Source organism: Odontesthes bonariensis, chromosome 18 (genome assembly GCF_027942865.1).
Source record: "Odontesthes bonariensis isolate fOdoBon6 chromosome 18, fOdoBon6.hap1, whole genome shotgun sequence".
NCBI lineage: Eukaryota > Metazoa > Chordata > Actinopteri > Atheriniformes > Atherinopsidae > Odontesthes > Odontesthes bonariensis.
The window spans coordinates 12,793,680-12,820,577 of record NC_134523.1 but is presented as its reverse complement, the minus strand read 5'-3'; the positions used below and the strand labels follow the sequence as shown (position 1 = coordinate 12,820,577).

The window sequence follows — 26,898 nt, the reverse complement described above, 5'->3', positions numbered from 1 at the left end:
TCATATACACACAGCCACAATCAAATTCATTTGAAAGACATTTAATACAATACTTTTTGTTGTATTCCAAAGACCATGTAATACTACTCGGGGTTTAAAAACAAAGAATACGGTGACCCTGGGCAGCTTATTTGCCCTAATTAATGCCAGTTAATTTTTTACAAACAAGACTACACAAATTACTCCAAAAAAAAGGCACTTTTACAGTGCAGCAAAGGTCACCGTGATTGAATTCATTACTCCGAATATGAACAAACCCCCTTTATATATATATATAAATATGTACAATAAAATTTCAGCTGAGTAGAAAACAGTGAAAACTTTAAAGATCCGGTCTAGCACACTAAATGGCTCAATGCCGCCGAGCATATAGCCTTCAGTTATGAGTGTTTCCAGGCGGACAAAAGAGTTTCTACTAAGGAAGTTGAGTGAGTTATGTAAGGTGGCGCCGCTCCAGCCTTGCCCAACCTTTTTCTTTCTTTTCAGGATAATGCCTTCAGAATAGAAGGACGAACCGGCTTATAAAAACTTAAGTCTGTTTTTTTTTTCATGGTATGGTGACTCAGGGCGACTCCAGATGCCTTCCATTGTTTATTAACATTTCATTAAACAGATCCGATACACATACATTTCTCAGCTCCTCCCCCCTCGATCCCCCCTACCTGATAGATTATTTGACATTGTCAGCCCTGAGAAGTTGGTCGACACCTTGATGGTGTAGTTAAAATTAACTACAGGCTCTGCCTTTTTTTATTTAATCAAAACTCTGCTTCTGCTGCAGCTACATTGGCATTTCATAACAGATTTTCTACATGCTTCACTTTCTAAAATTGAACATCCTTCCCTTATTTTCCACCCCTTTCATATGCTCTTTATATCACTTGGTTCTATGTGGTATCTTTGCGGAATAACATTAATCTGCTAGCTTTGGTAATACTCTAAATGGGCCGTTGGCACATGGTAAAACCACAAGTACACTTTCTCCCTTTCAGTTTCAAACTAGTCGCAGACACACAGACTGGTAGCAAACACTTGCAGTGAAACACTGCTGTGATTTTTGACCTGCATGTTTCTGTTTTCTTTCCCTCAGGTGCAACTTGTACCGTCTTCTGTTTTTCTTTTTCTTTTTTTCCTCGGTCACGTTTATACAGGCTCAGTTATTGGTGAATCAACCCTACCTTTTTCCGTTTGGTGAAACATTAGCCCTTGCAGCTAGTGTGCAAGCAGAATCGCTGTTGTTGTCGCCATATAAGGGAAAAAGTAGTACCAGGTTTTGGCAAAGAGGCACATTCCAAACTCAGAGACTTAAGTTTGTTTTTCAGCATTTTATATGTCGCCTTTTCAAGTTTCATTACTTGGTGAGAGAATCCACAAAGGCCTCAGTGTTGGGCACCAGAGGTACTTTGAGGAGTGACTTGGTGTTGTTGGCACATGTTGACAGCGGGGTTTTTGATCATCTTGCATAAATAGTTTCCATATAAAAGGTCGCTCCTCCATCTTCCGTTACGCCAGGCTATTCCCCATCTGTTAACAGAGCAACAGGAACAACAGTGAAATCGAGAACGTGGGCCTCTCTCCTCTTCCCGTCTGTGCTGTCATCCTTGTGATGCTTCAGCAGTGCTCTCCTTAGCTTAATGATGCTTTCAATCATTCAGTTTAATCAGAACTTTGCTTATATCTTAATAGTAGCAGTTATTTTCAGTAATGATTTAACGTGGTGGTGCTCGAACTGAAACTGTAATGTGTAAAGCAGTAAAAATTAGCTGCTCCCTCAAAATGTTATTCCAATAACTGTGTGGGCTGCATATAAACAGATGGAAAACTTAAACTTATCTGTTGAAGTTCACTTCTAGAACATAGTTCCACTTTCAGAGCAAATAAATGAATATATTTTCATTTCTAAACATGGATAAAACAGTTATCAGTTAAGACTGCAGGGATTGTTCTCACACATTTGGGAACATGACTGTGCTGTACACTACTCAAACAGGTGGACAGTTTGCTACCAAGCAGCTCTTATAATCTAGGATTTAACCTTATATGTCACATAGGACTTTTGTGTGTCCTTAACATTAACTTTATTTTTGCTTAGATCTTTTTTCCATCTATATTGCTAACATCAACTACCTCAAAACGGCTGTAGACCTTCTTCTCTTTCCTCAGACTCTCCATCCTCTTCAGTAATCCCTCCCTCTCCTGGGTGTTGCCCGGCGGTCGAAGTAATCGATGTTTCTTTAAGGGGTTCAGTGTCTCCTGTCCTTTCTCCGCGGCAGCGCCATCTCTGCCCCCTCCCGTTTCTTCCCGCTCCTGGCGGTTCTTCTGGCTGTTGGCGGAAATTTGCTCCAGAATGACTTTTGTGTCATCTCGTAGGTTGCTGCTAAATAAGACGGAGCTTCCCGGAGACTGGTACCGCGACGTTGCCGGTGTCCCAGCGGATGTTTTATGGTTGGTTGCGGGTTGATCAGCTGCGGTGGATCCTGTGTGTTTACCTGAGAAGCTCTGCTTTTTGCTCGAATCATCGGTTACCTCTCTGACTGTGCTCATGCCCCTATCGTCCGCCGAGGCTTTCTTTTCTTTATCCTTGGGTCCCAGGAATCCCTTTATCCTCTGAGTCTGCTTCTTAAAGAAGTCGAGAGGCTTACCTTCACCCTTCCCCTCACCAATTGTGTTGATGGATGTATTCGATCCCATAATCTTTCGCTGTCCTTCCTTTGAGTCTTCATGTGACAGGGCTGAAGAACTCTGAGAGCGAGTCTTTTTCAGTTCACTCTTCTCTGCATCTGTAGCATCTGTGGTCAGAATTTCTTCCCCACAGGAGATGCGACGAGGATTCAGTCCCTTAATTTTAAAGTTCTCCCTCCTGAAGATCTTAGGTGAAGGTAGAGGCTTGAGAGACTTTAAAATATCTTTCTTTTGACCCTCTGACACACCCTCCTCTTTACGAGGTTGCGATGTCTCTGTTGACTTGAGGGAACTCACAAAAGGTTTGGCAGTGATTATTGGGGGTTTTGATGAACTTATTGAAGATCTGCGAGTGAGCTCGGCCAGTTTTGCAGAGATGTCTAACTTCTTTGGTTCAGGTTCTGCTGCACTGACGGTTACGGTTGAGGTCTTCGGAGTGGTCGTAGGGTTGAGAGGAGGCTTGTCAGAGAGGTCTGGCTTTTTTTCAGCAGGCTCTGGGGCTTTAAGTGGCAACTCTGTCTCCATTTTTGATGCTTTTCTCTTGGCAGCCAGGTCACTGAAATACTGCAGTCGACTTGCCGGGTCATTCATGTTCTTTGATGAAATGACTCCAGAGTTCTCAACACTCTGCGTTGTCTTTACCTCTTTGTTAGTATTCTGAGGTTCTTCTTTTGCTTTATTCTCATCTTTCAGCCGGAGTTCCTTTTCCTTTTGCTCTCTCTCTTTTTCCTCTTTCTCATTCTTGTCTTTCTCCTCAGCTTGCTTTCGCCACTCAAAAGGCTCGCGAGACCAAGACCTCCTCTTTTCTAGTATCTGGGATACAATGGAGGAGGTGCGTACCGAATCTAACTCCTCGTCTTGCTCTGTCGCCGGTTTTAGACCTAAGCTGCCACTGTGTACCTCTGCCTTGGAAGATGAGAAAATAAGCGAGGAACGCAGTCTAGAGTTACGCTGTAGGAGCGGGTTAATACGAGAGCGGAATGATTCATGTCTGGACAGAAAGAGATCTGGAGACTCATCTTCACCCATTTCCCTTGCTGAACTCTCTCGGTTTCTCTCTTTTTCCATCTCTTCATCCCTGTCTTTTCTATCCAGAATAGAAGATCTAAAATCACTGAAAGAGGGAAGTGGGTCCTTGATTGTGGGTGGGGCAGAGTCTTTATTGCTCCTCTCAGGTATGTTTGGCTTTCCAAAGCGTCGTGTCAGCATATCTGGCCTGGGCTTGGGGGGAGCCATGGGTGGCTCCTTTATTCCAAAGCGTGCAGCTGAACTTTCAGTCATACTTGGTTGCTGAGAAGGTGGAGGATCATCAAATGCATCAGACCCCATAGGTTGAGCCAAGCCTTCCTCTCCACTGTCCTCATAAGTGCTTAAATAGGAGTTGATTCTCCAGCTCCTTAGGCCTTGCTTTACATTGGAATCCTGATCGTCCCCATGATCGGATTCTTTGTGAAACTGTTTCTTATCTGGTAGATGCAGCTGCGTTGGGGACTTCTGGCAGGCATACGCTTGACCTAGGGTTGGCCTCTTATGGGAGGACCCTCCTCCATATCTTCCAGCCAGCGGAGGAGCCTGGAACCCGTCGATTCCTACCAGGTCTTCGGATGAAAAGTTGTTTCTGCCATAGCTTCCAGGTGGAGGCTCAGGATCTGAACGGTAGCTTGAGTCTGAGTACTGGTCAATGGCGAGGTGTGGAGAACGACCGCGTAGTCTGTCGTAATGTCCGTGGCCAGAACCTGGCCCTGGTCCTTCAGTATAGTAAGAGCTACTTTGAATCTGCTCCCTGTAAAGAAAATACAGCGTTTTATAGTTGTTTCATTATTATAATGGTTATATATTGAGACATATATAAATGTGTTGACATAAGATGGTAAATGTGATGACAGAATAATGAGTTGTATTTGTGGGTATTTAAGGAATAACTACCTGTGGAAGTCTGTCTCTTCCAGATTGTTCATGACTCTGTGCTTCATGTACTGTCTTGAAGCCGTGTAGTTTTCCTGGGTTCCCTCTGCATAGCTGTGCCTATTGTAAGCGCTTGCACTCATCTCCATCTGCCTAGACACTATGGACCGTCCCTGCTCTAGGAACGACTGCTGCAGACGAAACTGTTGCTGAGAATACTTCCCAATTGTAATTCCTGGAGCAGGTTCAATGGTGTGACGAAACGGGTCGTTTCGCCGGAAAGAAAGAGCAGGATTACGATCAGAGTCTCCGTAGGGAAAGGCTGAGGGAATCTCAGGTTGTCTTCTGTAACTAGTGGGGTTACGCAAAGACTGTGTCCTCTTCAAACCAAACGGCGTGTTTAAGTAACTGCTGGTGCTGGGGTCAGGGACAACAAGCGCTCCACCGGATGGGTCTATGACCAAAGGCTCAGACTGAGCAAAGAGAATGCGAAACTCCTCATCAAAAGTGGAGACTAGCTCCCCCAAGAAGAGATGGGCAATGCAGCGGTGGATCTTCTCATAGGACCACATGAAACTAGAAGAAGATAAAGAACAACGGGACTCTTTTTTTCATTACGTCACAGAATAATTGACACCATGAATTAATAACATCGTCTTTAAACTACTCACCTGTAGTTCCCACTGAGTACAGCCTTGCAGTCAGTCAACAGAAAACAATCTTTCACCTGCCCTTTAAATGATGCCCCTGTCCGGGAGTAATATGTTATTCCTGCCACAGTCCTGATACGCATCATCTACAAAACCAAAACATTCAACCATGTTATCAACAATTTGCAGACCATATTGAAAATGACAAGAAATAAGTAAATAAACGTCACAAATGTCAGAGGGGAATGACTTCCTTGAGAAAATGTAATAAAATCTCAAACTTACATGAGTCAAGTGCGGGTTGACTTTGTAGTTGACGACCATAGAGACAAAGTGATGAGCGTTTTGCTCATCCAGTAAAATGTAAATAGGAACGTGGCGTGCTGCTGCCTCCAGGAGGTCGGTGAAAATGTCAACATCTGTGAACATGTCCATCACCACAGCAATAACCTAGAAAAGAAGCACAAACGCAAGATAGTTAAGCCCAATATGGTCAGTGTGGTCATGTGTCGGGAGTGTTTTGTAGCTGTTGTTTAACCGAATAATAGATTATTTCAAACTGTAACATATTTACATTTACATGGTCTGAGGGAGCTTTCGCAGCGGCAGCTGTTCGTTGTCTTTATCAGCAACAGAAGATAAAATGGTCAAACATAGTGTACTGATTTATGGCGCTTTGGGTAGAAAGGTTTGCTTTAAAAGTGGGGAAAAATTAACCGACAGGACTCATTTATTCACGCCATTAGGAATAACAATTTCATAGAGATGACGTGTTATTGTGTTTCTCAATCAATTGCATTCGTCCAGCAAAATGTCAAGTCATTTTCAAGTCTTCAAATTAATCTACAAATAAAACTACTCCACAGAATAACCGATACAAAATGCACATTTACATACACCTGGTACATCAACAATCTAAGGTAGGCAAATCTTGACTACATTTACATCAGAGATAGGAATGCAGGACAGTTACAGACACGAACAGTCACACCAACAGGTTTGCCTACTTGTCACATTTTATAGCCACACTCCACACTTAATCATATTCTTAACATCGCTAAGGGCAGTCAGTTGGAATTTTGACTTAAAGTGAGTGTCGACAAAGTTGCCAGAAGCAGACAAAAAGTGCAGTGAAGCTGATAATGAAATATTGCTACTACCGCCCACACAAAATTCACTGGCAGCCCTTTATCTAATCGTTTTCTATCTTGTTTTTTTTAAAGAGATAACACTTGAGTAATGCAGATCAAACTGCAAATACATCATAGCCAAACCCAACACCCACCCAACCACTTCAATTAGTAGATGTGTGCACAAAAATACATTTAAAAGCAAATCTATAGTTGTGCAAACTTGAATTGAACTTTTTCCTTAACTACAAGCTCATTTTTTATTTTTTTTTAAAATATTTTTTGGGGCTTTTTTTATGCCTTTAATGATAGGACAGTTGGAGAGAGACAGGAAGCAGGGGGCAGAGAGGGGGGAGACATGCAGCAAAGGGCCGTCCGGTGCGGGACTCGAACCGGGGCCAGCTGCAGCGAGGACTGTAGCCTCTGTACATGGGGCGGCTGCTTAACCCACTACGCCACCGACCACCCCAAGTGTGCTCATCTGAACACATTTTACCTGTCCCCCAGCCCTCCCTTCTACTCACTTGGCGTGCATTCTTTATGAGTCTCCTGGCCTGGTCCTTGATGCTTGGCGTGTCTGGATCTGACGGGTTGACCAGAATGGTGACCTCTGTGGGCCCAACAAAGCTGTGCTGTGGCAGCGGCCATCCGAGGTCCAGTCCTGGCGCAGCCAGGTCAGACTGCACCGGCCAATAGGTGTCAGAAGAGCCCTCGTCCTGCTGACCTCCCTCTAGGTACATCAGCTCTGGGATGCCAGAGGCCTGGCTGGGCACCTGGATTCTGGACTTGATATATTCAATTTCCTGCTGTGCCAGGAAACCCGCCACGTCTTCCGTCTGGAGGAATTCATAGTAGCCCTGGTGTGACAGGAGACACACAAGTTCAGTGTCTCATAAAACAGGTTTGGTACTATTTTAATATGTTAGCAACACACGAAAAAAAAACGTGGAAAACATAATTGTTACCTGTATGTCATTCTCAATCAGAGCATCAATAGCGAGGCGATACTGCTCACGGTAGTGTGGGGGCAGGTAGTTTGGGTCAAGAGGATTATCTCCTGTTGATGAACTCTGTGACCGGTGTGCCATTGTCGGCGTGGGTGTGGTCAAAGATCAAGGTTCTGGGGTTGAAGTGAGTTTGAGCCTGTGCAGTAGAGTAAAAAACAAGAAAAGGCCATAAAGTTGCCGCCAGTAACAACCTGTTTTAGACAACAGTCTTATCTGCCTCTCAGAACCTCAAGAGTAAGTCGAAACCGTACAGATGTGGTCAAAACTGTTTCCTGTGGTCGAGTCCCCTCTGTTTTGTACCTGTACTCACTATAATAACACAACACTCCTCCATTAATGGCAAACAATACTTGCAATTCAACTAAATATCCCTCTGGGTGGCGAGAGGAAGAACACTTTTGTTAGGATACACAAGCAAATGGATTACCTCTAACCAAGCTACACAAAGTGAGTTTTGTTGATGAGTCAAAGCTAGGGCAGGACATTTAACTCATATACTGTTCAGCAGATACTAACAGTTGTGAGAGATATTCATTATTGATTTTTTTCCTCCACAGTTAAGGTCTTCTAGGTCAATGCAGTCGAGCAGAGAAAGATAGAGGTTCATGTGCGGGGCTGGTTCTTGTCTCAGCTACCATCACAGAGACAAACAACCAGGCACACTCACTCCTGCAATCAATTCAAAATCACCAATTAACCGAACATGCAAGTTACTGAACTATGGGCAGAGAGAACCTTCAAACTCCACACAGAAAGGCCCCGGCTGAGTTTCCTGCCAGGAACATTTTTGCAGCACTAACCGTGACACCATGCAGCCCTAATTTAAACCAATCATTATCGTGCACTACAGCCCTTAAATTTTACAGACGTGTTCCAGAGTGCCTGCAGATGAAAGTAGAGCATCTGTCATCACCCATCCGACTGGAGAGTTAGCTTCCCGGCACTAAATCTGGAAAATCTCGGAAAATAAAGCCCATGTATGAACAGAACACAGAATCCTCTGGTTCGCTGAGAAAGGTTGCGGCTTCATAGTCTTTTCTTCTCGCCTGTGTGTTTTTGTCTATATCTCAGATACGTGTACATGTGGAGCCATTAGGACAAAAAATAGTAATGATTACGCATGAACCAGAGCCTAATCTGCCATCTTTTATGTTCTGTAAACATTTGTTACATCACGTCCTGCCTCCTGTGCGCTCTACCCAGAACGCCACTCCAAAGCACACGCCAAATCTTGAAGAGTTCCTCAGGTATTCGTGTGAATAAAGGCTGTAGTCTATAAGCAGGATCTTGCGAAAAAAAATCCCATAGCACAATTATTTAATTACTAAAATAAGTAAGTACATAAAAAAAAGCCTTGTATGGATTTTTGCTCTTCAGCTGTGGAAGTGAGGTAATAAATCAGGACCCCATTCTGAGTGATCATTCATTCAGCCTTAAACCATAACTCTTTCTTTTCTTTTACTTATTAATATATACTGCAACAAAGTGACGTCACTTTGGTATTCATAAATATTTGTTCAATTCACTTTGTGCCTTAAGAGTTATGCTGACTTAGACGCCATTTTTCTTCACTGCCTGTTCGACTCGTGTTCAGCAATGAAATATCTTCCTTTATTAACGCCCACGATTAAGTCAAGTTCAATGTGGCTTGTGAGAAACCTGTACGTGAACAAAGAAAAACAGCAGGATTCAGAAAATACAATGGCAGGAACACAGAGAGATTAGTGGAGGAGAGCGGTAGAGGTGGGAAAGACACCAGATGAACACACAGCTTCTTTCCTACATCTGCTCGGTGAACTTGTCATGCTGGTGTGTCACGCTTCAAGTCGCTGCTCAGATTTTTTAATGAAAATCTGTCAGTCACAGACAACTGGCTCATTTTGAAAAGCAAGATGAGAATGCATGTTATTCCATGAATTTTTTTTCTTTAAGCACTGACATAACTTACTGTGAATGCATGGTTTGTTTGTATAATAAAGGGTTCGTAAAGTGCAGCGTTCCTCTTTGCTCGGCTCCAGTCGAGCTCAACATTACTGTCATATTTTTTAAAAAATGTACATGAATAGTTTCTGTTGATAGAACAAAGATAAAACAGGTGCACGATTGTATCCGGCATTAAATAAAGGAAAAGAAAAAAATATTATTTCAGGCTTGATTCCAACCATCAGCTGAGCCAACCAGGATGTCCCCTCAATAATATTTAATGTGCTTCTGACTCTGCACACTGGTTAAGTCATCTGACTAAGAAGGTTCGGAGCCATCATCCACCAAACTCTTGTTTTATATAAAGTCAGCTGGCAGGTAAATCTCAGGAAATACAGCAGCATGTGGTCCCAACAGGAAGTGAGACGGCATGGATAAATCCTCATGGTAATGTACAGTCCAATGTACAGGCTGACTGACATTGATTAAATGGTCAGGGTGTGTGTGTGTGTGTGTGTGTGTGTAACTTAGGGTCTGTGAGGGAGTGTAGTTCCTGTCACGTTACACCTGATGTACAATTATGCATGACATGTGTGTTCTGAGTAAACTTAAAGGTACACTTCAGAGATCAGTGGTGGTGATAGCAAAGAGCTCAAGTCCTAACCCATAATCAGTGGGAGGAGAACCCAGTTTAGTCAGCGGCCTGGTGAGTCATAGGGCAGCCTGGTCTGGCATGGCTAGGGGCAAGCTTGCAACACTCTGCTGTGTGGTGATTCATTTGTGAGCAAAATGGCTGACATCCTGTTTCCTCGCTCATTTTGGAGCCATTGAAATTAGGCCTTTGTGGTGTACTGCTGTTTTTCCACTTTCCGTGGTCCCTGCCCAGTTTCCAAAATGAAAGAAAACCAAAACTGTTTGATCTGTTTTTTATATATATATATACATGTATGTATATTCTAAATCAATCACGTGTAGCTTGATAGGTGAGCTGTGCCAAGGCTGCAGTCAGGCACATAACTTAGAACTTGCAATAACACCAGAAAACTGCTAGGTACACCTACACATGCCTGTGCTCGTCATAACACGCAAACCTCAGACAAGCTGTAAATTGTCTGAGCCAACACATCAATAACCAAGATGCGAAAAGATCTCTTTGGTTATTTTTATTTTTGATTATTTAATCATTCGAATTGTGATCCTCTTGATGAATTATTTAATTGAAAAAAAGTCTGGAAATAGATAAGTTAGTCAAGAGTACGAGCAAAGCATGAAGGTTTCCTCCTAATCCTCCACTCCTCCACATCATTGCAGAATGAGACAGAGGAGGAATATACCACAACCTAACAGGTATGACAGACTTTCTCCACCTCACCTCGCTGACTGGTCGGATATCCAAACAAATCCTGCTTTGTTTGTTGGCATGGCAACTACAGTTGGCATCAAACATTACTAAGTGGCACATGATGATTGGGATCCATAAAGCTTCCCCACACAAGGACAAAGCTGCTCTGAACGTAGGATATTCAAAGCCAGAGTGAAACAAAAAAAAACGGCTCAAGCAGGCAGCAACAGACTGCAGCTTCTCAGGGCTGAGAAGCCCAATATTCAAAAAGTGTACGCTGTGTGTTTACTAAAAGTGTGTGACTCATTTTCAGTGCTCCTGTGTGAAAGCTGAGGGGAACTTCTAAAATGTTGCAAGTCTTAATGTCTGAGACAATTAAATAAGCCTGAGGACACACAAATGATCCAGAACTATAACTCTCCATCTGTTCTCACACACACACACACATCTGAACACACCTCACTAAACAAACAACACGATTGATCCGGCATTCCTCTTTCTGTGCGATTATTCCATGTGAGCGTAGCAAGAACAGAATACCTGAGAACAGGTCTGGAGGGATGAGCTGGTAATCTCTCGATGGTCCTGTCAGCCACTCTTACACACACTGACATAAGCACATGCACAGAGCTTGACTTGTCTCTCTGTACATCATCACAGCTCAGCGCGGCTGTTGAATGGAACACAAAAGATAGCTCAAGGTCAGATGAATGCGAACTGGATGTGAGAGCAGACTTTTTCTGCAGCTACGAAAAGAGGTCCACTGCAGTCCTCGTCATCTGTTCCAGCTGCCTTCAGGCCTGCGATCAGCTTGAATTGGAAAATCAAGACGTGAAAGCACACAAACATCTCTGCTCCTCTAACTTCTCTCTCCAAGAAGCACATAAACCCTCAAACTCTGACCTTTCTGTATGCAGCGCAAACAAATGAATAAATGTGATGCAGCAACTGCCATATGGCGCATGTGACAAGATTGAATTAAGAAGCACGCAAAGATACCACAAAGAGCTTGCACTTCAAACTTTCCCCCCTTAAATTACAACCACATGTTGGACTATTTCTACACAGTGACTCACGTTGAATGAATGGAGGATAAAAGCTGTGAAAGAGAACTTTTATACGTGTGTGTTATTACGTTACCATTACAGCCTACAGAGCATAGTTTGTAGGAAAGGACATGTGGTCCTTTTTGTTCAACAGAAGAGGCTCTATGATTCCAAGGCTGGAGCCTAAAGTGAGACCCTGACAATGAGCAGCAATGCACACATTAGCACTGTCAAACCAGGTGTGACACATGCTGATAAAAGAGTCTCCACCTTTTTAAACACTATCCATTACCTGAGGTGAGTTTCAGGCGAGGTCAGTGTCCAGGACAAAAAAACATGTTATTTCCCAGAGCAGCTGTTTTTTTTTTTTTAACCCCCTTAATATCTTCAAAGTTCTGGAAAGAGGGCAGCACAGCCCGTAACACCACAACAGTCCAGGTTTTGCATTGCACAGCCGCTACCTGGATGACTTGAGCTCCTAATAAAAACTGCAAGGCGAGGAAATTAAAACCCGCACTCACTTTTTAAAAAAAAAAATTAATTCCGCTTACATTATAAAATGTATTGATCAAAAGAAGAGAATAATATAGTAACCAGGATTTGTCTGAATGTAAGCATGATTTGAATAGAATAAAACAGGACAGAAGGCAATAGGACAGAGCAAAAATATAATTACACTACAACATTACTGACGCTCTGTGCAAACTGTTATTTTGTCCCATTGGCACTTGCGCAGCCTTTATTTTCTGCTTCGTACCTCCTTCACTGTGCAGCACAACTTGTTCCCACTTGTGCCCGCGGTTATCGCTCTTCACGGTAAAAGGAAAACCACCGATACGGTTCCTGTTCTTTCTTCCTTGTGTCACATTCCTGAGATCGGACAGAGGCTCCCCGCGCAAACTGCACTGGTCTTTTCCGTTCCACAGCGGGGCGGTGCGTACTTCCTTCCCGGCCTGAGCGCTCCACTCGGCGGTGTGCGATCCTCCAGGACCACCGCTGAGTTGCTCAGAGAAAGATCCGTGGACGGTAATTCTCTACCGGGGCGGCTCCTGAAAGGCAAGGCTTTCCCAGCGGTGAGACTCCTCCCAGAGCAGTTCGAGGAACATGACTATTGGCAGCTTTTTCCTTACAGTATCTTTCAAAAGTGGCCTTTGCTTCATGCTTGTTAATTGACGTTTTGTGTTGTTGTTTTTTAATCTGTTGCCTTCAGGAATCAGACTACTGCACAAAGCCTATTGTGTAACAAATCAGCTATTTAGGTAGGCATCAGAAGAACAGAGTCAGCAATAAAACTCAATTCAACTCCTTTTTTTGTAGATCAGAGTTTTGTTACAAACCAAAAATGTATGTTCAGCATTTTCCAGCTATCTAGAACTCCAGTTCTCCTCTCTCTTTACAGTAATAAACAAAACTGACAACTCTGTTCCAAAAAGTTGGGTCGAAAAGAAAATGTATTGTTTTTTTGACAAACATATTCTCATTTTGAAATTGATGCCAGCAACATGTTTCTATAACAATAGGACAGGAGGATGGTTACAGTTGTGTTGCATCACTTCCCCCTCTAAAAACAATGTGAAAGTGTTTAGAAATGAGCAGACCAGTTACGGTATTTGCCTCCATTCAGCAGGTTATGTGGTTTGTAGAGCAACTTGTTTTTTTGTTATCATCAACATCTTAACTTTATGGAAGGATTTTTATTACTAAAATCTTACCAGAGGTGGAACACAGCCCGGCTTATAAATAATCAACTTGTGCTGTTGGTCCAGATCTGGATCTTAGATCTTCAGTCTTTAATGAAAGGTTTTCCCATTCCCAATCGATGTTAGTTTTGATGCTCAACAGTTCAGGGCCTCCTTTGTTGTGTTTTTTGCTGACTTTTGTTTTCAGTGGGTTGCAGGTCTGGACAGCAGGCGTGGCAGTTTAACATCCAGACTTACTTACATGCACATCCAAGAAACGCAGTCTTGATGGCAGCATATGTTGCTAATAAAGCTGCACGTGTCATTCAGCGTTAATGGCTGACATCACAGATGTGCACCACCACACAATCACAAAAGCTGTCTTTTGAAATGTGAGCTGATAAAAAAAGTCAGGTTATCCCTGTCCCCCAAAGGGATATCCATGATTTCATTGGAGAATTCCCAGTATGCCCCAGTCCATTTAAAGAGGCCGTGGGTCTATAGATGGCACATGTCTATGTTCACATTTTCCCCCCTTTATACATTTAAAAATGTTATCATTTGTGTAATTACTAACAAACCGTTTTAAACGGTTTATTGTTTTAAATGCATCTTTGAAGATCAAATCCATTCAGTTTTGTTTTTCAACTTTATATCTTTTTTTTTCAGATTATCTAAAACTTTTAAGACATCACGTACCGATAACTCCTCAATTTCTCTGCACTGAGCAACACTATCATTAAACAGTTTAACTATTTGGCCTCACAGCCTTCGACAGACTGGTAATTTTCACCTCTCAAACACTGTTCACGCCTGTCTGGGAAGCTCTTTTAATACACAGTCGCTTTGTGGCCCTTGTTTAACGATTTCACAAATGTGTGGCTGGTATCAATTTTAGTATTAGCGTTTATGCTCATCCAGAAATATTCTTGTTCCTCATTTTCAATGACTGATTTGTGATCTTTGCGTTAATTTCAGTTGAATAAGAGTTAAAAAGGATATGCAAATTGCAGATTTTGTGATTTACATTTCGATTTACATTTTGTGGCCTAACGTTCTTGGAAGCAGGCTTTACAACAATACAACAATGGCATCTTTATCAAAGGCTACAGGGGCCTGTTTAAAGACAAAGGTTTTTTTTTCTGGAGACTATTTTTCTGTCTGAAATATTGCATAAATGAGTCACTTCTTGTTTCCCAGAACCATTACTCTTTTCTACATGAATCCCCTTTGAAACCTGGCTTACTGCTGCAGGCTGTAAGAACTAGTTTGTCCTCCTCAGTTATGACCAGTATCTGTAAAACGTGCTTTGCCAAAAACATCCCACATAAGGGCACATTTACTGTAAGCCATCATTTTCTTACACTTCTTTCTTACTTTACGGCTGCTGCATTTATTCAAACATGCAAAAAAAAATTGGTGTCATTTAATACACCAGCAGTAATGACTTCAGCTCACAGTGTGATACAGATAAAAGTATACAGCATTGTGTGAATGTGTGTGTGCTTACATAGGCTGTCCTTTGCCCTGAGACGTGTTTATCTCACAGAACACACCTTGTTTGATAGACCTTTAATAGCACACATTGTGACTGTGTGTTCAGTCCTGCATCTGAGGGTGTGTCTCCTTAGTGAATGTCTATCCAAGCATCCTAATCTGTAACACACACACATTTATGAGCTCTCACCGTGCTTGTTAGATTTTTTTCTGTTCAGACATACGTGCATCTCTCAAGATGCACACAATGTAGACGATACCAATGTGTGAAAACAAAACTCTCTGTGAACTTATGGAAGAAATGTCAAGAGAGAAAGTACCAGCGCACGCTCTGATAAGAAACACAAGCAGGTAGAACGACGCTGAGACGCAGGGTGCGGCTGCTCTTTGGAATGTGCTCAAGGCATCTTAACACACCAAACATCCTAACTCGTCCCCTCCCAGCCCCTCCATCTCTCACTAACACACACCTAAACGCTGGCTCAGTGGGGAGTGAGCCAGCGTTTGGCTCACTCTCCACTCTCCTCCCTCTCTGAGTCACCTGGCAGTCTTTCAACAGGTGAGCATGTCCAGGCAGCAGTGAAATCCTGGCATGCATCTCGGCACACCTGGCTGTGGAGCCTCTGTCATGTAACAGAGACGGTTTGAATTCAAACAAGCTCTATAGACACAAAGTTCAATGCTGACAGTCCAGTGACATCTGGCAGCTTTATCCATGGATATTTTTGCAAACCTCCATCCTGGACAGGGTGCCAGACCATCACAGAGACAAACAGCCATGCACACTCACTCCTACAGTCAATTTATAGTCACCAATTAACCTAACATGCATGTTTTTGGATGGTGGGAGGAAGCCTAAGTACCCGGAGAGAACCCGTGCATACACAGGAAGACCATGGGAGCTCCACACAGAAAGGCCCCAGCTGGGTTTAAGTCAAGTACGAAACAGAAATGGACTTGCTCTATGAAATAGTGGTGACATTTATTAAAACATGAATATGAAGGGCCTGTCTGAGCAGACAACAATCTGTTGTTGGCCCGTATACAGATGCATTTTTTGCACATTTACATTCAGTAATTTAGCAGATGTTCTCATCCAAAGCGGCTTACATGTGAGGATCAGCATTAAAGCTTCAGTACAGTGAGAAACTATGGTCTATACATCCATCCATCCATCCATTATCTTCCGCTGGTCCGGGGATCGGGTCGCGGGGGCAGCAGCTTAAGCAAAGAGACCCAGACGTCCCTGTCCCCGGCCACTTCCTCCAGCTCTTCTTGGGGGACCCCAAGGCGTTCCCAGGCCAGCCGAGAGACATAGTCTCTCCAACGTGTCCTGGGTCTTCCCCGGGGCCTCCTCCCAGTGGGACGGGCCTGGAACACCTCACCGGGGAGGCGTCCAGGAGGCATTCTCACTAGATGCCCGAGCCACCTCATCTGACTCCTCTCGATGCGGAGGAGCAGCGGTTCTACTCCGAGCCCCTCCCAGATGACCGAGCTTCTCACCCTATCTCTAAGGGAGAGCCCAGACACCCTGCGGAGGAAACTCATTTCGGCCGCTTGTATTCGCGATCTCGTTCTTTCGGTCACGACCCACAGCTCGTGACAATAGGTGAGGGTAGGAACATAGATTGACCGGTAAATCGAGAGCTTCGCCTTCTGGCTCAGCTCCTTCTTCACCACGACGGGCCGGTGCAGAGCCCGCATCACTGCAGACGCCGCACCGATCCGTCTGTCAATCTCCTGTTCCATTCGTCCCCCACTCGTGAACAAGACCCCGAGATACTTGAACTCCTCCACTTGGGAAAAGGATCTCATTCCCCACCCGGAGAGAGCATTCCACCCTTTTCCGGCCGAAGACCATGGTCTCAGACTTGGAGGTGCTGATGGTCATCCCAGCCGCTTCACACTCGGCTGCAAACCGCTCCAGTGAGAGCTGGAGGTCACGGCCTGACGACGCCAACAGAACCAAATCGTCCGCAAAAAGCAGAGACCCGATTCTGAGGTCGCCAAACCGGACCCCCTCAACGCCCTGGCTGCGCCTAGAAATTCTGTCCATAAAAATTATGAACAGAATCGGTGACAAAGGGCAGCCCTGACGGAGTCCAACCCTCACAGGAAACATGTCCGACTTACTGGCGGCAATGCGGACCAAACTCTGACACCGGTCATACAGAGACCGGACAGCCCATATCAAGGAGTCCGGCAATCCATACTCCCGGAGCACCCCCCACAAGAATCCCCGAGGGACACGGTCGAACGCCTTCTCCAAGTCCACAAAACACATGTAGACCGGTTGGGCGAACTCCCATGCTCCCTCCAGGATCCTGCGGAGGGTATAGAGCTGGTCCACTGTTCCACGGCCAGGACGAAAACCACACTGCACCTCCTGAATCCGAGATTCGACTATCCGGCGGATCCTCCTCTCCAGTACCCCTGAAAAGACCTTACCAGGGAGGCTGAGGAGTGTGATCCCCCTATAGTTGGAACACACCCTCCGGTCCCCCTTTTTAAAGAGGGGGACCACCACCCCGATCTGCCAGTCCAGAGGCACTGCCCCCGATGTCCACGCAATGCTGCAGAGGCGTGTCAACCAAGACAGCCCTACAACATCCAGAGCCTTGAGGAACTCAGGACGGACCTCATCCGCCTTGCCACCGAGGAGTTTTTTGACCACCTCGGCAACCTCAGCCCCAGAAATGGGAGGCCCCACGTCCGAGCTCCCCAACTCTGCTTCCTCATCGGAAGGCGTGTCGGTAGGATTGAGGAGGCCCTCGAAGTATTCCCCCCACCGACTCACGACGTCCCTAGTTGAAGTCAGCAGAGCCCCGCCCTCACCATACACGGTGTTGACGGTGCATCGCTTCCCCCCTCTGAGCCGCCGGATGGTGGACCAGAATCTCCTCGAGGCCGTCCGGAAGTCGTTCTCCATGGCCTCCCCGAACTCCTCCCAAGCCCGAGTTTTTGCCTCAGCAACCGCCGAGGCTGCGTTCCGCTTGGCCTGTCGGTACCCATCAGCTGCTTCCAGAGTCCCACTGGCCAAAAAGGCCCGATAGGACTCCTTCTTCAGCTTGACGGCCTCCCTCACCACTGGGGTCCACCAGCGGGTTCGGGGATTGCCGCCACGACAGGCACCGACCACCTTACGGCCACAGCTCCGGTCGGCCGCCTCAACAATGGAGGCTCGGAACATGGCCCATTCGGGCTCAATGTCCCCCACCTCCCCCGGGACATGGCTGAAGCTCTGCCGGAGGTGGGAGTTGAAACTCCTCCTTACAGGGGATTCCGCCAGCCGTTCCCAACAGACCCTCACAATACGTTTGGGCCTGCCAGGTCTGACCGGCTTCCTCCCCCACCAGTGGAGCCAACTCACCACCAGGTGGTGATCAGTTGACAGCTCCGCCCCTCTCTTCACCCGAGTGTCCAGGACATACGGCCGCAAGTCCGACGATACGACTACAAAGTCGATCATCGAGCTGCGGCCTAGGGTGTCCTGGTGCCAAGTGCACATATGGACACCCTTATGCCTGAACATGGTGTTCGTTATGGACAGTCCGTGACGAGCACAGAAGTCCAACAACAAAACACCACTCTGATTCAGATCGGGGGGGCCGTTCCTCCCAATCACGCCCCTCCAGGTCTCACTGTCATTGCCCACGTGAGCATTGAAGTCCCCCAGCAGGACGAGGGAGTCTCCCGGAGGAGCACTCTCCAGTGCCTCCTCCAGGGACTCCAAAAAGGGTGGGTACTCTGAACTGCTGTTCGGTGCATAAGCACAAACAACAGTCAGGACCCGTCCCCCCACCCTAAGGCGGAGGGAGGCTACCCTCTCGTCTACCGGGGTGAACCCCAATGTACTGGCGCACAGCCGGGGGGCAATAAGTATGCCCACACCTGCTCTACGCCTCTCAGAGTGGAAGAGAGTCCAACCCCTCTCGAGGAGGCTGGTTCCGGAGCCCAAGCCATGCGTCGAGGTGAGTCCGACTATATCTAGCCGGAACCGCTCAGCCTCGCGCATCAGCTCAGGCTCCTTCCCCAGCAGAGAGGTGACGTTCCACGTCCCAAGAGCCAGCTTCAGTAGCCGAGGATCAGACCGCCAAGGTCCCTGCCTTCGGCTGCCACCCAGCTCACACTGCACCCGACCCCCATGGCCCCTCCCACAGGTGGTGAGCCTGTCGGAAGGGGGACCCGTGTCGTTCCTTCGGGCTGTGCCCGACCGAGCCCCACGGGCACAGACTCGGCCACCAGGCGCTCGCCGGCGGGCCCCACCCCTGGGCCTGGCTCCAGGGGGAGGCCCCGGTGACCCACGTCCGGGCAAGGGAACACGGTGTCCATTTTCTTTGATCATCATAGGGGTTTTTGTGAGCTGTTCTTTGTCTGGTCCCTCATCTAGGATCTATTTGCCATGGGTGACCCTACCAGGGGCTTAAAGCCCCAGACAACATAACTCCCAGACTCATTGGGGCACGCAAACCCCCCCACCACGATAAGGTGACAGCTCAAGGGGGAGTGGTCTATACATGAAGTGCAAAATCACCTTAAATTTTCTTAAATGGTTCAAGCAAAGCAGACACTGCTGTCCAAATTTAGTGCAGAAGTAAATTCAGGCTAGGCTTGTTAGGGTATCACAGATGTTGGGAAAGGAGGAGTCTCCAAGAAATTCTTGAAGATAGTTCTCATTTGCGTTTCCATGATGGTGGAACAAGCTAACAAATGCTATCAGATAGCATTTGTTAGCTTGTTCCACCATCATGGAAACGCAAATGAGAACTGTCTGGGCTGAGAGTACCAGCATATCTGGAAGTTCTGCCTTTGTATACAACATATCAGCATACAGTATTTTACAATATCCTTGTAGAAAATGTCACATTCACAAGAAAGATACTGTTATAAGAGAAGCTTCTGCTATTTTCTCTAAGAGGAAGAATGCATAAGGAAGAATGGGAGGAAGAGGCTTCAGCTATCAGGCTCCTCTCATGTGGAATCACCCCCCAATTTGTGTTTGAGTGGCAGGTGCTCTCTTAACCTTCAAGATTAGGATGAGTACAATCTTTTATGTTGATAGAGTTTATCACTATGTCTGGCTCAGCTGACCCTGAACCATTGCTTTAGTTATGCCGCTGAATGCCAAGGCTGCTGTGGGATGTCTCATGATGCACTGGGCACTTCTACTCATCTGTCTTCTTTATTCTCCATGTGTGTATATGTTATCAATACTCTCATTGACTTTCTCTTCCTTATTTCCCATCGCAGGTATTCCCAGTCTGGTGTTGTTGTAATCATTGGTGTCTCTGTTATGGTTCTTGTTGACCCCTCTTTCCTTTCCTCTCCACCCCCACCTGGTTAAGGCAGATGGCTGCCCTTCCTGAGTGTGGTTTTTGCTGGAGGTTTCTTCCTGTTAAAAGGGAGCTCACCCTCTCCACTGTTGCGTGCCACCCCGTGCATGCTCAGGATGGAGGACGGACTCAAGGAGAAGATTTCATCCAATTTTTGGCATTGACATTTCATTGAGACAATCCGACTGAATTGGATTTAACCGAACTTGCTTAAATTCTCTTTAAATTTCCTCGAAAGGACACAACTTATAGATCGATTTGTGAGTTTTGGGCAAAATATTGCACAAATTCATCAAAACGGTGTAACCCAACCTCGAAAAAAAGCATTCGAGTAATCTGAAATCTCAATTCATACAAATAAAAACTTGTTATCATAACCATCATGAAAGGAAGATTTATAGTTTTATCAGCTTTTTTAGTAGAGTCTGATAGCCTTGATCATTATGAGGGGTATGTTTTCCATCAGAGAGAAAGAAAAGACTGAGCTGAGACACACGAGACAAAAGCAGGGCGACTGAGGCTCAGAGGACCTGAAGTCAGAAAACACCGACAGGTTGCAGGTTACTTTTTCTTCCCGTGTCCGAACACTTTTTTTCTCCTCGTGTTTTGTGTGCATAACTGCTGTAGCTTTTGTTCCATGTTGCCATTTCCTAGTATCAACAGAAATATGTTAATGTGGGGCAGCAGCACAAAGAGGTTACTCTGTGAGTGTCTCGTCTCTCTTTCTTTTTCTGTTTCTGCTCTGCATCTCCGTGACCCTGTGAGCTCTCCCAGCATGCTTTTCTCACGCTGTAATCTCACACCTGAGTATAAGGTGACTCTCTGGAGCCTGAGGCTTTGAGGTCATCTTTACACCACGGTGCCGGGAGGAAATGTGCACACACATGTTCTCCCTAATGCTGTACAGTAAGCTATAGGTGGTTGTATAAGGAGTGGGAGTGTTGCAATTTGTTTTTGTCTCTTGCCAACAACGTGACACTGCACTTTCATTATCACCACTTCTGTAATGATTTATAGTCATATATTAATTTTCTCAGTCTAGAACAGAACGTGTCTTGTTTTTAGACGAAACTAAATAATTAGTTTGGGCAAGAAAGGAAAACATGATCCTCAAAAAGTGAAACAGTGCTGTCAGAATGCTCATGTGTACGTGTGTAAACGACAGACCTGGCACTTGCATAACTGCTGTTATGCTCTTAAAACAGATAACACCAAAATAATCCTTGTCAAGTACTTCTAAATGAGTTTAGACTCGGCTAGACTAACGTGTGAGTGATATCACATGGACATGTGTGTATGTGTGTTGCTGCTTTAACCAGAGCTTGAAGCCTGTTCTGGAGATTCTGACAAATACTAAATATGTTTAACACAGGGTGGGGTGTTATTATGAACAATAAACAACCCGGGTAAAAGGAAAGTCCCCACAGAGTTTGCAAAGGTTTTCTTTATCTACAGAAGGCAATGGCACGTGTGTTTGTGTGTGTGTGTGTGTGTGTGTGTGTGTGTGTGTGTGTGTGTGTGTGTGTGTGTGTGTGTGTGTGTGTGTGTGTGTGTGCGTGTGTGTCTGTGTGTGTCTGTGAGAAATGTCCCTGCCAGTACATACTTTGGACGGGTGTTGTCACTTTGATGCTATTATTTCTGCTGTCATGAAGTGATACTAATGATTATGATGGAATGATGGAACAAACACAACATTTAACTTGCTTAAAGTATGCTTGGTATCATCAGGTACGGCCAACTACCGCTGCCTACTACTTTTAATTTGTGGTGATGGCATTTGGCTTGTTCTTTACCATGGACATCAGCTTTATTTTCAGCTCAACCAGACAGGGAGGCTTCAATTTGAACCCAAACAGCACTCCTGGCTCCTTCACACAGCTTAAATGCTAGATATGTGGCTGACGAAGTCCCAGAACAGGTTTCGGCGTGAAGAACACTTAAGATTTACAGCTGATGAGAACGCGAGATTCTACAGCTATACTCACTATAGAAGAAAGGTTAAACAGGTTAGTGTCTACAAAAGGAAATTGTAGACCAGCATGTGGACACTGATAGAGGCATCAACACAAAGCAAAGCAATGAGTCCTACTTGCAAAAATAAAGAGTAGCTGATAAAGCTGCTGAAACTCAGATCGATAATGACACTGATAAGCTTTTCAGACATCTGACCATTTGTGATTCAGGTAACTTGAAGGCTATGAGTGCTCTGTCAGTGTTTACACAATTCAAATTTGTATTCTATTCTATTCTATTTGTAGTTTTATTTTGTCCAGACAGAACTTAGGGACAAGTTGAAATATATATCTACATACTGTATATTTACTTGGGTGCAGTTGAGGTCTTGTGTAATTTCTCCTAAAACAAGGGGGAGGGATACAACTTCATTTTTAGAAAGCTCGGTATGTTATCGGTATGACTCTTGGCTGTTTGGTTCAGTTCAGCTTTTCAGTGCTCAGTATTTTTATTTAAACATTTAATGGGATGGAAAGCTAACAAGGAATCATCACGTGATTTGGTTCTTATCTAAACAGGAGCTCCATCAGATGTCGCTGTTGCTTTCAGCTGCAGCAAAGCAAGTTGTCCGCTGCTGCCCTTATAGCACACTGCCCTCTACTGGACTTATTGTGTCATTGCTTGAACTATCTAGTCACCTGCTGCTTCAAAATCAAGCAAAAACCCAGTTGATAGATTTAATCCATAGGCAGACATAGAAGTACAATATTGTGAGAAAATTAAAAAAAAAATGAAATTTTCGGGAAAATATACACAAGATAGATAAATAAGACAAAGATAGATAATAAGATAGATAAATAAGGACGAAGAAAGAGTTGCTCCTGAAAAACAATACCCAAACAAACAAAGGTATATTTTGTTTTTTTAAGCTTCGACTGATATTTGATACATTTATTCATCATTTTACTCGTTTAGCATTATTGGCTTGTTAATTGTCCGTTTTGGGACTCAACAAAAAAATGAAAGGAAAAAAACAGCCCTATATTAAAACATAAATATATTAATAAATCAAGATAAACCAACACAAATGTTATCTACAGTAACTATGATGATATAATCACTCGCTTAAACCAGCTTGTGACAGTGTGTCAGCTGTTTTACACTGAGCTCTGACGAGGTGGAAAACGAAAGTGGTAAGTTTCGTTTTCCAGAGTAATAGCTGATGCTCGATTATAAACAGAGCAGCTGCCAGCAAAGCAACATTCAGAAACCAAACAAGTTCCGTACCTGCGTTTCAGAGACTCTTCAAACACCAGAACCATCAGGCAACATGAGCAAATACGGTAAAAGAATATTTTTTTTATGAATAATATTTCTTTTTTTCATAGTCATACAGAATTTAATTGCGATTGTGTTTTAGTTTAGATCAGGTTTAATCAACTGCGTCACTTTGTGTTTCAAAGCGTTGGGGAGTGGACATCAGTGCTTTGGTGGAAGAGAAAAGCAGACAGTCTACGTGCAGTTTGTTGCAATAGAGGGATTTACATGATGTTCTATTTGATCATTAAGCCGGGAGGGGGGGAAAGGGTATAGGCTACAAAAACAGGAGCATAAAGCCCACAGCAACGTTGATCACATGATTAACACTCATCCACATTAATCACATCTACGACTGACACGTAAATAAACGCTGCCAACTTCACATCGTCTTTAGAAAATTTGAGCTAATAGAAACTATAGTGATAACAGTGTTTACTCAGCTGATGAAAGAGTCTTACCTGTGAATGCTAAATGAAACTGACCTGTTTCAAATGCTGGATTATTATTTTATTTCATTTTCTAATGTTAGAAGAACTTCAGAAGAGCTCACGATTTAGGTCATGACCCATGACGACCTTTTCTGGAGATGGGATTGTTTTCTTTACTTCTACATTTGCACCACACACTTTTGTGCACATAAACTCATCTTGTTTTTATAGTCTACATTTCATGGTGCAAGCTATTTTTTAACATCCATGAACATCTATGTCCATAGACAAGTCTGTGTGTGTTTGAAGTGATCGAAAATATATTGTGGGTGAAAAAACCCGTCAGCAAGGCGTTTCCTCTTTGAAAATAGAGTTCACCAGCGACAAATACAGAATTCAACTGCCACAACTGCCCCTGTATATAAAACCTTTGAACAGCTTTGTGTGACACCTATTAAATTGAGTTTACTGCCAGTTAGCTGCTTGTTGACATATGTTTCTGCACGAGTGTGTTTCTGTCCAATGTGTTGCCTCATACTGTTGTCTTTTTATCTCTCAACTACGCTCTCTGTGCCTATTTTTCCTCGTGACACACTGAGAAATCTCTTGACACAACGAACACGCACTTTCCTACAGTCACTCATACAGGCACTCATAATGAGCTAAAATGGCGTGCACACAGATAACACAGTGGGGTTGAAACCCACAGTCATGCAAAGCAGACCCACACGCTTACAGACTGAGAAAAGAAAGAGAAACATTTCTTACTGGCGCTGATGAAAAATGACTGCGGTTGATGTTAATGAAATCCTCTCGATATGTGTTAATCTGCGTGAAACAGACTATGTTCCCTGGCCTCCCAGTTGATAAGATTGAGCCGTGGGTTTTCTTCCCCCGCACAGAAACAAAAGCATACAATTTCACTTCGCTGAGGAGGGCTTTGGGTCACAGGTGAAGGGAGAGGCCGGGTTAATATGCATCCATAAATCACCTAATACGAAGTTAGGCAAAGGTGTAGCGTTATATTTCAGCCATTTTAAAGCATAAAGGGAACACTTTGATTAAAAAAAATGTATATATTTATTACCCATATTTTTAAGGGTTGAATTAAATGGACATGTCTCCAGCATCCCCGCAGGAAATGACAGCTAAGGGTTGACGTCATCCCTTCAGCATTCATAGACATATAACAATGTTTCTTATATTCCCAAGCTGTGTTAGACACGATTTCTAATCTCTTTGCTTTTGTTATTACACATACAGACTGGCTTCCTTCATTGTGGACTGAGACCTTTGACGAACTGCTTTACGATGACAACGAGCTCGACTATGGAGACGATTGGACTCTCAACTTCAACTACAGCCAGACAGACCAAGTAACCAAAGATGAGAGGAAGAGAGGCTGGAAAGTGTACTCCCACTGTGCCTATGGATAGTATGTATTGTTATTCCTTTGGAAAAAAAAGCAGTATTGATATCTTTAAATTATATTAAGTGACAGGTATTGACAAGTTGACAGATTTTCCTGTCAAAAAATGAGTTAATCCAGTTTCTTTTTGTACCAGCATAAGATTCCCCTGTTATGCTTTCTTAAACTTGAAAAATATGCTAATGTTCACATGACCGTGCTGGCCATGTGATGTAATGATTGTGTGATTGGGAGCCACCTCTGTACAGTGATAAAACAGTGCCATTATGTGGAGAAGACAGGTTCTGCACTCTGGTTCAAAAGGGTGAATGTGAAGGTTATACTCTTTTAAGATGACTCAGGAGAGAGCACAGGAGGCTATTTATCCAACACAATTCTGGGAAAATTGTTCCTCATCAGCAAAATAAGATTCAGAAACATTTTCAAAAAATATTTTAGGGTTGAAAGTGTAGCTTAAGATACCTCCCCGCCTCTCACTCTCAATTTCATCTCCTGTCCCCCCCTAGTTTTAAGTGTGGATCCTGTGACAAGACCTGGCCTTCGGCACGGGTGGTGGTGTTGTTCCGCTACCGGCTGCGGAACGGCCGCGGCACAGTGATCATGCGGCCCTTTGGTCAGGCCTGTCGTCGCTGCAAAGACGATGAGTTTTACTTTCCCGGCTTTGAAAAGAAAGAGGTGGAGAACGCCTTGCTCAGGCTGTTTTCCAAAATCCGGAAGAACTGCTATGGGGAGGAGGACGAAAGCGATGGCGGCTCATCAACATGCTCTACCAAAGTATGGACCAAACCACATGAGAAGACACTGTGTGAGGCCTGTCGTAACGGCATTTGCTGTCAGGACGATGACTAGAAATGTTTGCGTGTGCACGTCTGTCTGAGAGAGACAGAGATGGTCCTACTTTTGTATTTTCCCCTTTTACTTTTAGGCAATAGTTTAGGCTTATTATGGAGTTCAGTTGTACGTCATGGATATGATATACCATTGGGGCCAATAATGTAGTTGTAAAAAAGAAATTATTTTTTATATATCTTTTATTAAACCATCAGAAACTTGCACTAATTTGAGGCACTCGTTATTTCCTGCATTTTTCTGATGTATGGTACAAATGATCCACTGTACATTTCTATGCTCTGGTAACAAATAGTCTCTTCATTCTATAATACTGCGTCATAATTTGATTACGATTTCTCGGATGTGCATACGACTGCTTTTTTAAAATTTGACCAACTTTTCATTGACATTATTAGGATGTTGTTGTAAATTGTTGCTTGTGAAGAGGTGTTAATAAACAAATGGTTGTACAGTTGTCTGTTGTTTCCTTCACAAATTGTAAGGTTAAGTTCATATATATACAGTAATTTAAAAACAAAAGTGGGTTTTCCATAAAAAATTTTTTTTTAAAAATAGAAAAATTTAAAAGCCTGACCCTTAACAAATCTTAAAGTTACGTAACTGAAATACCTGACATGGTGTGAACAACTAAGTACACTCCATGATTCAATTGTGTTTAGAACCAGCTTTATTAGCATGATCTTGAAGTGATTACATTCTGTTGGGGTTTGTTCCGATCAAAC

At 44.1% G+C, this 26,898-nt stretch overlaps 2 protein-coding genes across 4 annotated transcripts; one reads left to right on the top strand and one right to left on the bottom strand.

Moving 5' to 3' along the window:
* Nucleotides 1–25: 25 nt before the first annotated feature.
* fam83hb (family with sequence similarity 83 member Hb) lies at nt 26–12,732 on the bottom strand. Of its 3 annotated transcripts, none has more exons than XM_075449757.1 (8): nt 12,443–12,730; nt 7,333–7,510; nt 6,892–7,224; nt 5,523–5,687; nt 5,259–5,383; nt 4,609–5,163; nt 2,128–4,465; nt 26–1,524 (listed from the first exon to the last, which is right to left on the bottom strand). In XM_075449757.1, the coding sequence occupies exons 2-8, from the start codon at nt 7,453–7,455 to the stop codon at nt 1,504–1,506; spliced, it is 3,660 nt and encodes a 1,219-aa protein (XP_075305872.1). In that variant the 5' UTR covers nt 7,456–7,510; nt 12,443–12,730; the 3' UTR covers nt 26–1,503. The 3 variants fall into 3 exon arrangements, with proteins under 3 accessions (XP_075305872.1, XP_075305871.1, XP_075305870.1); XM_075449756.1 differs by lacking the exon at nt 26–1,524 and adding an exon at nt 11,180–11,309 and having other exon boundaries at nt 2,074–4,465; nt 12,443–12,732; XM_075449755.1 differs by lacking the exon at nt 26–1,524 and having other exon boundaries at nt 2,074–4,465; nt 12,443–12,732.
* A 10,608-nt stretch (nt 12,733–23,340) lies between these two features.
* LOC142367733 (receptor-transporting protein 4-like) lies at nt 23,341–26,630 on the top strand. The gene is made up of 3 exons (XM_075449758.1): nt 23,341–23,490; nt 25,159–25,330; nt 25,831–26,630. The coding sequence occupies exons 1-3, from the start codon at nt 23,370–23,372 to the stop codon at nt 26,171–26,173; spliced, it is 636 nt and encodes a 211-aa protein (XP_075305873.1). The 5' UTR covers nt 23,341–23,369; the 3' UTR covers nt 26,174–26,630.
* The last annotated feature ends 268 nt before the right edge of the window (nt 26,631–26,898 follow it).

Bases quoted from the DNA above. Each gene is read 5' to 3' on its own strand.
- fam83hb (XM_075449756.1), bottom strand. From the start codon at position 7,455: ATGGCACACCGGTCACAGAGTTCATCAACAGGAGATAATCCTCTTGAC. The intron at 5,164-5,258 runs GTGAGTAGTTTA...ATCTTCTTCTAG, and splicing joins GTACTCAGTGGGAACTACAG to TTTCATGTGGTCCTATGAGA. The intron at 4,466-4,608 runs GTAGTTATTCCT...TTTTCTTTACAG, and splicing joins GAAGAGACAGACTTCCACAG to GGAGCAGATTCAAAGTAGCT.
- LOC142367733 (XM_075449758.1), top strand. From the start codon at position 23,370: ATGCTCGATTATAAACAGAGCAGCTGCCAGCAAAGCAACATTCAGAAA. The intron at 23,491-25,158 runs GTAAAAGAATAT...TTACACATACAG, and splicing joins AGGCAACATGAGCAAATACG to ACTGGCTTCCTTCATTGTGG. The intron at 25,331-25,830 runs GTATGTATTGTT...GTCCCCCCCTAG, and splicing joins TCCCACTGTGCCTATGGATA to TTTTAAGTGTGGATCCTGTG.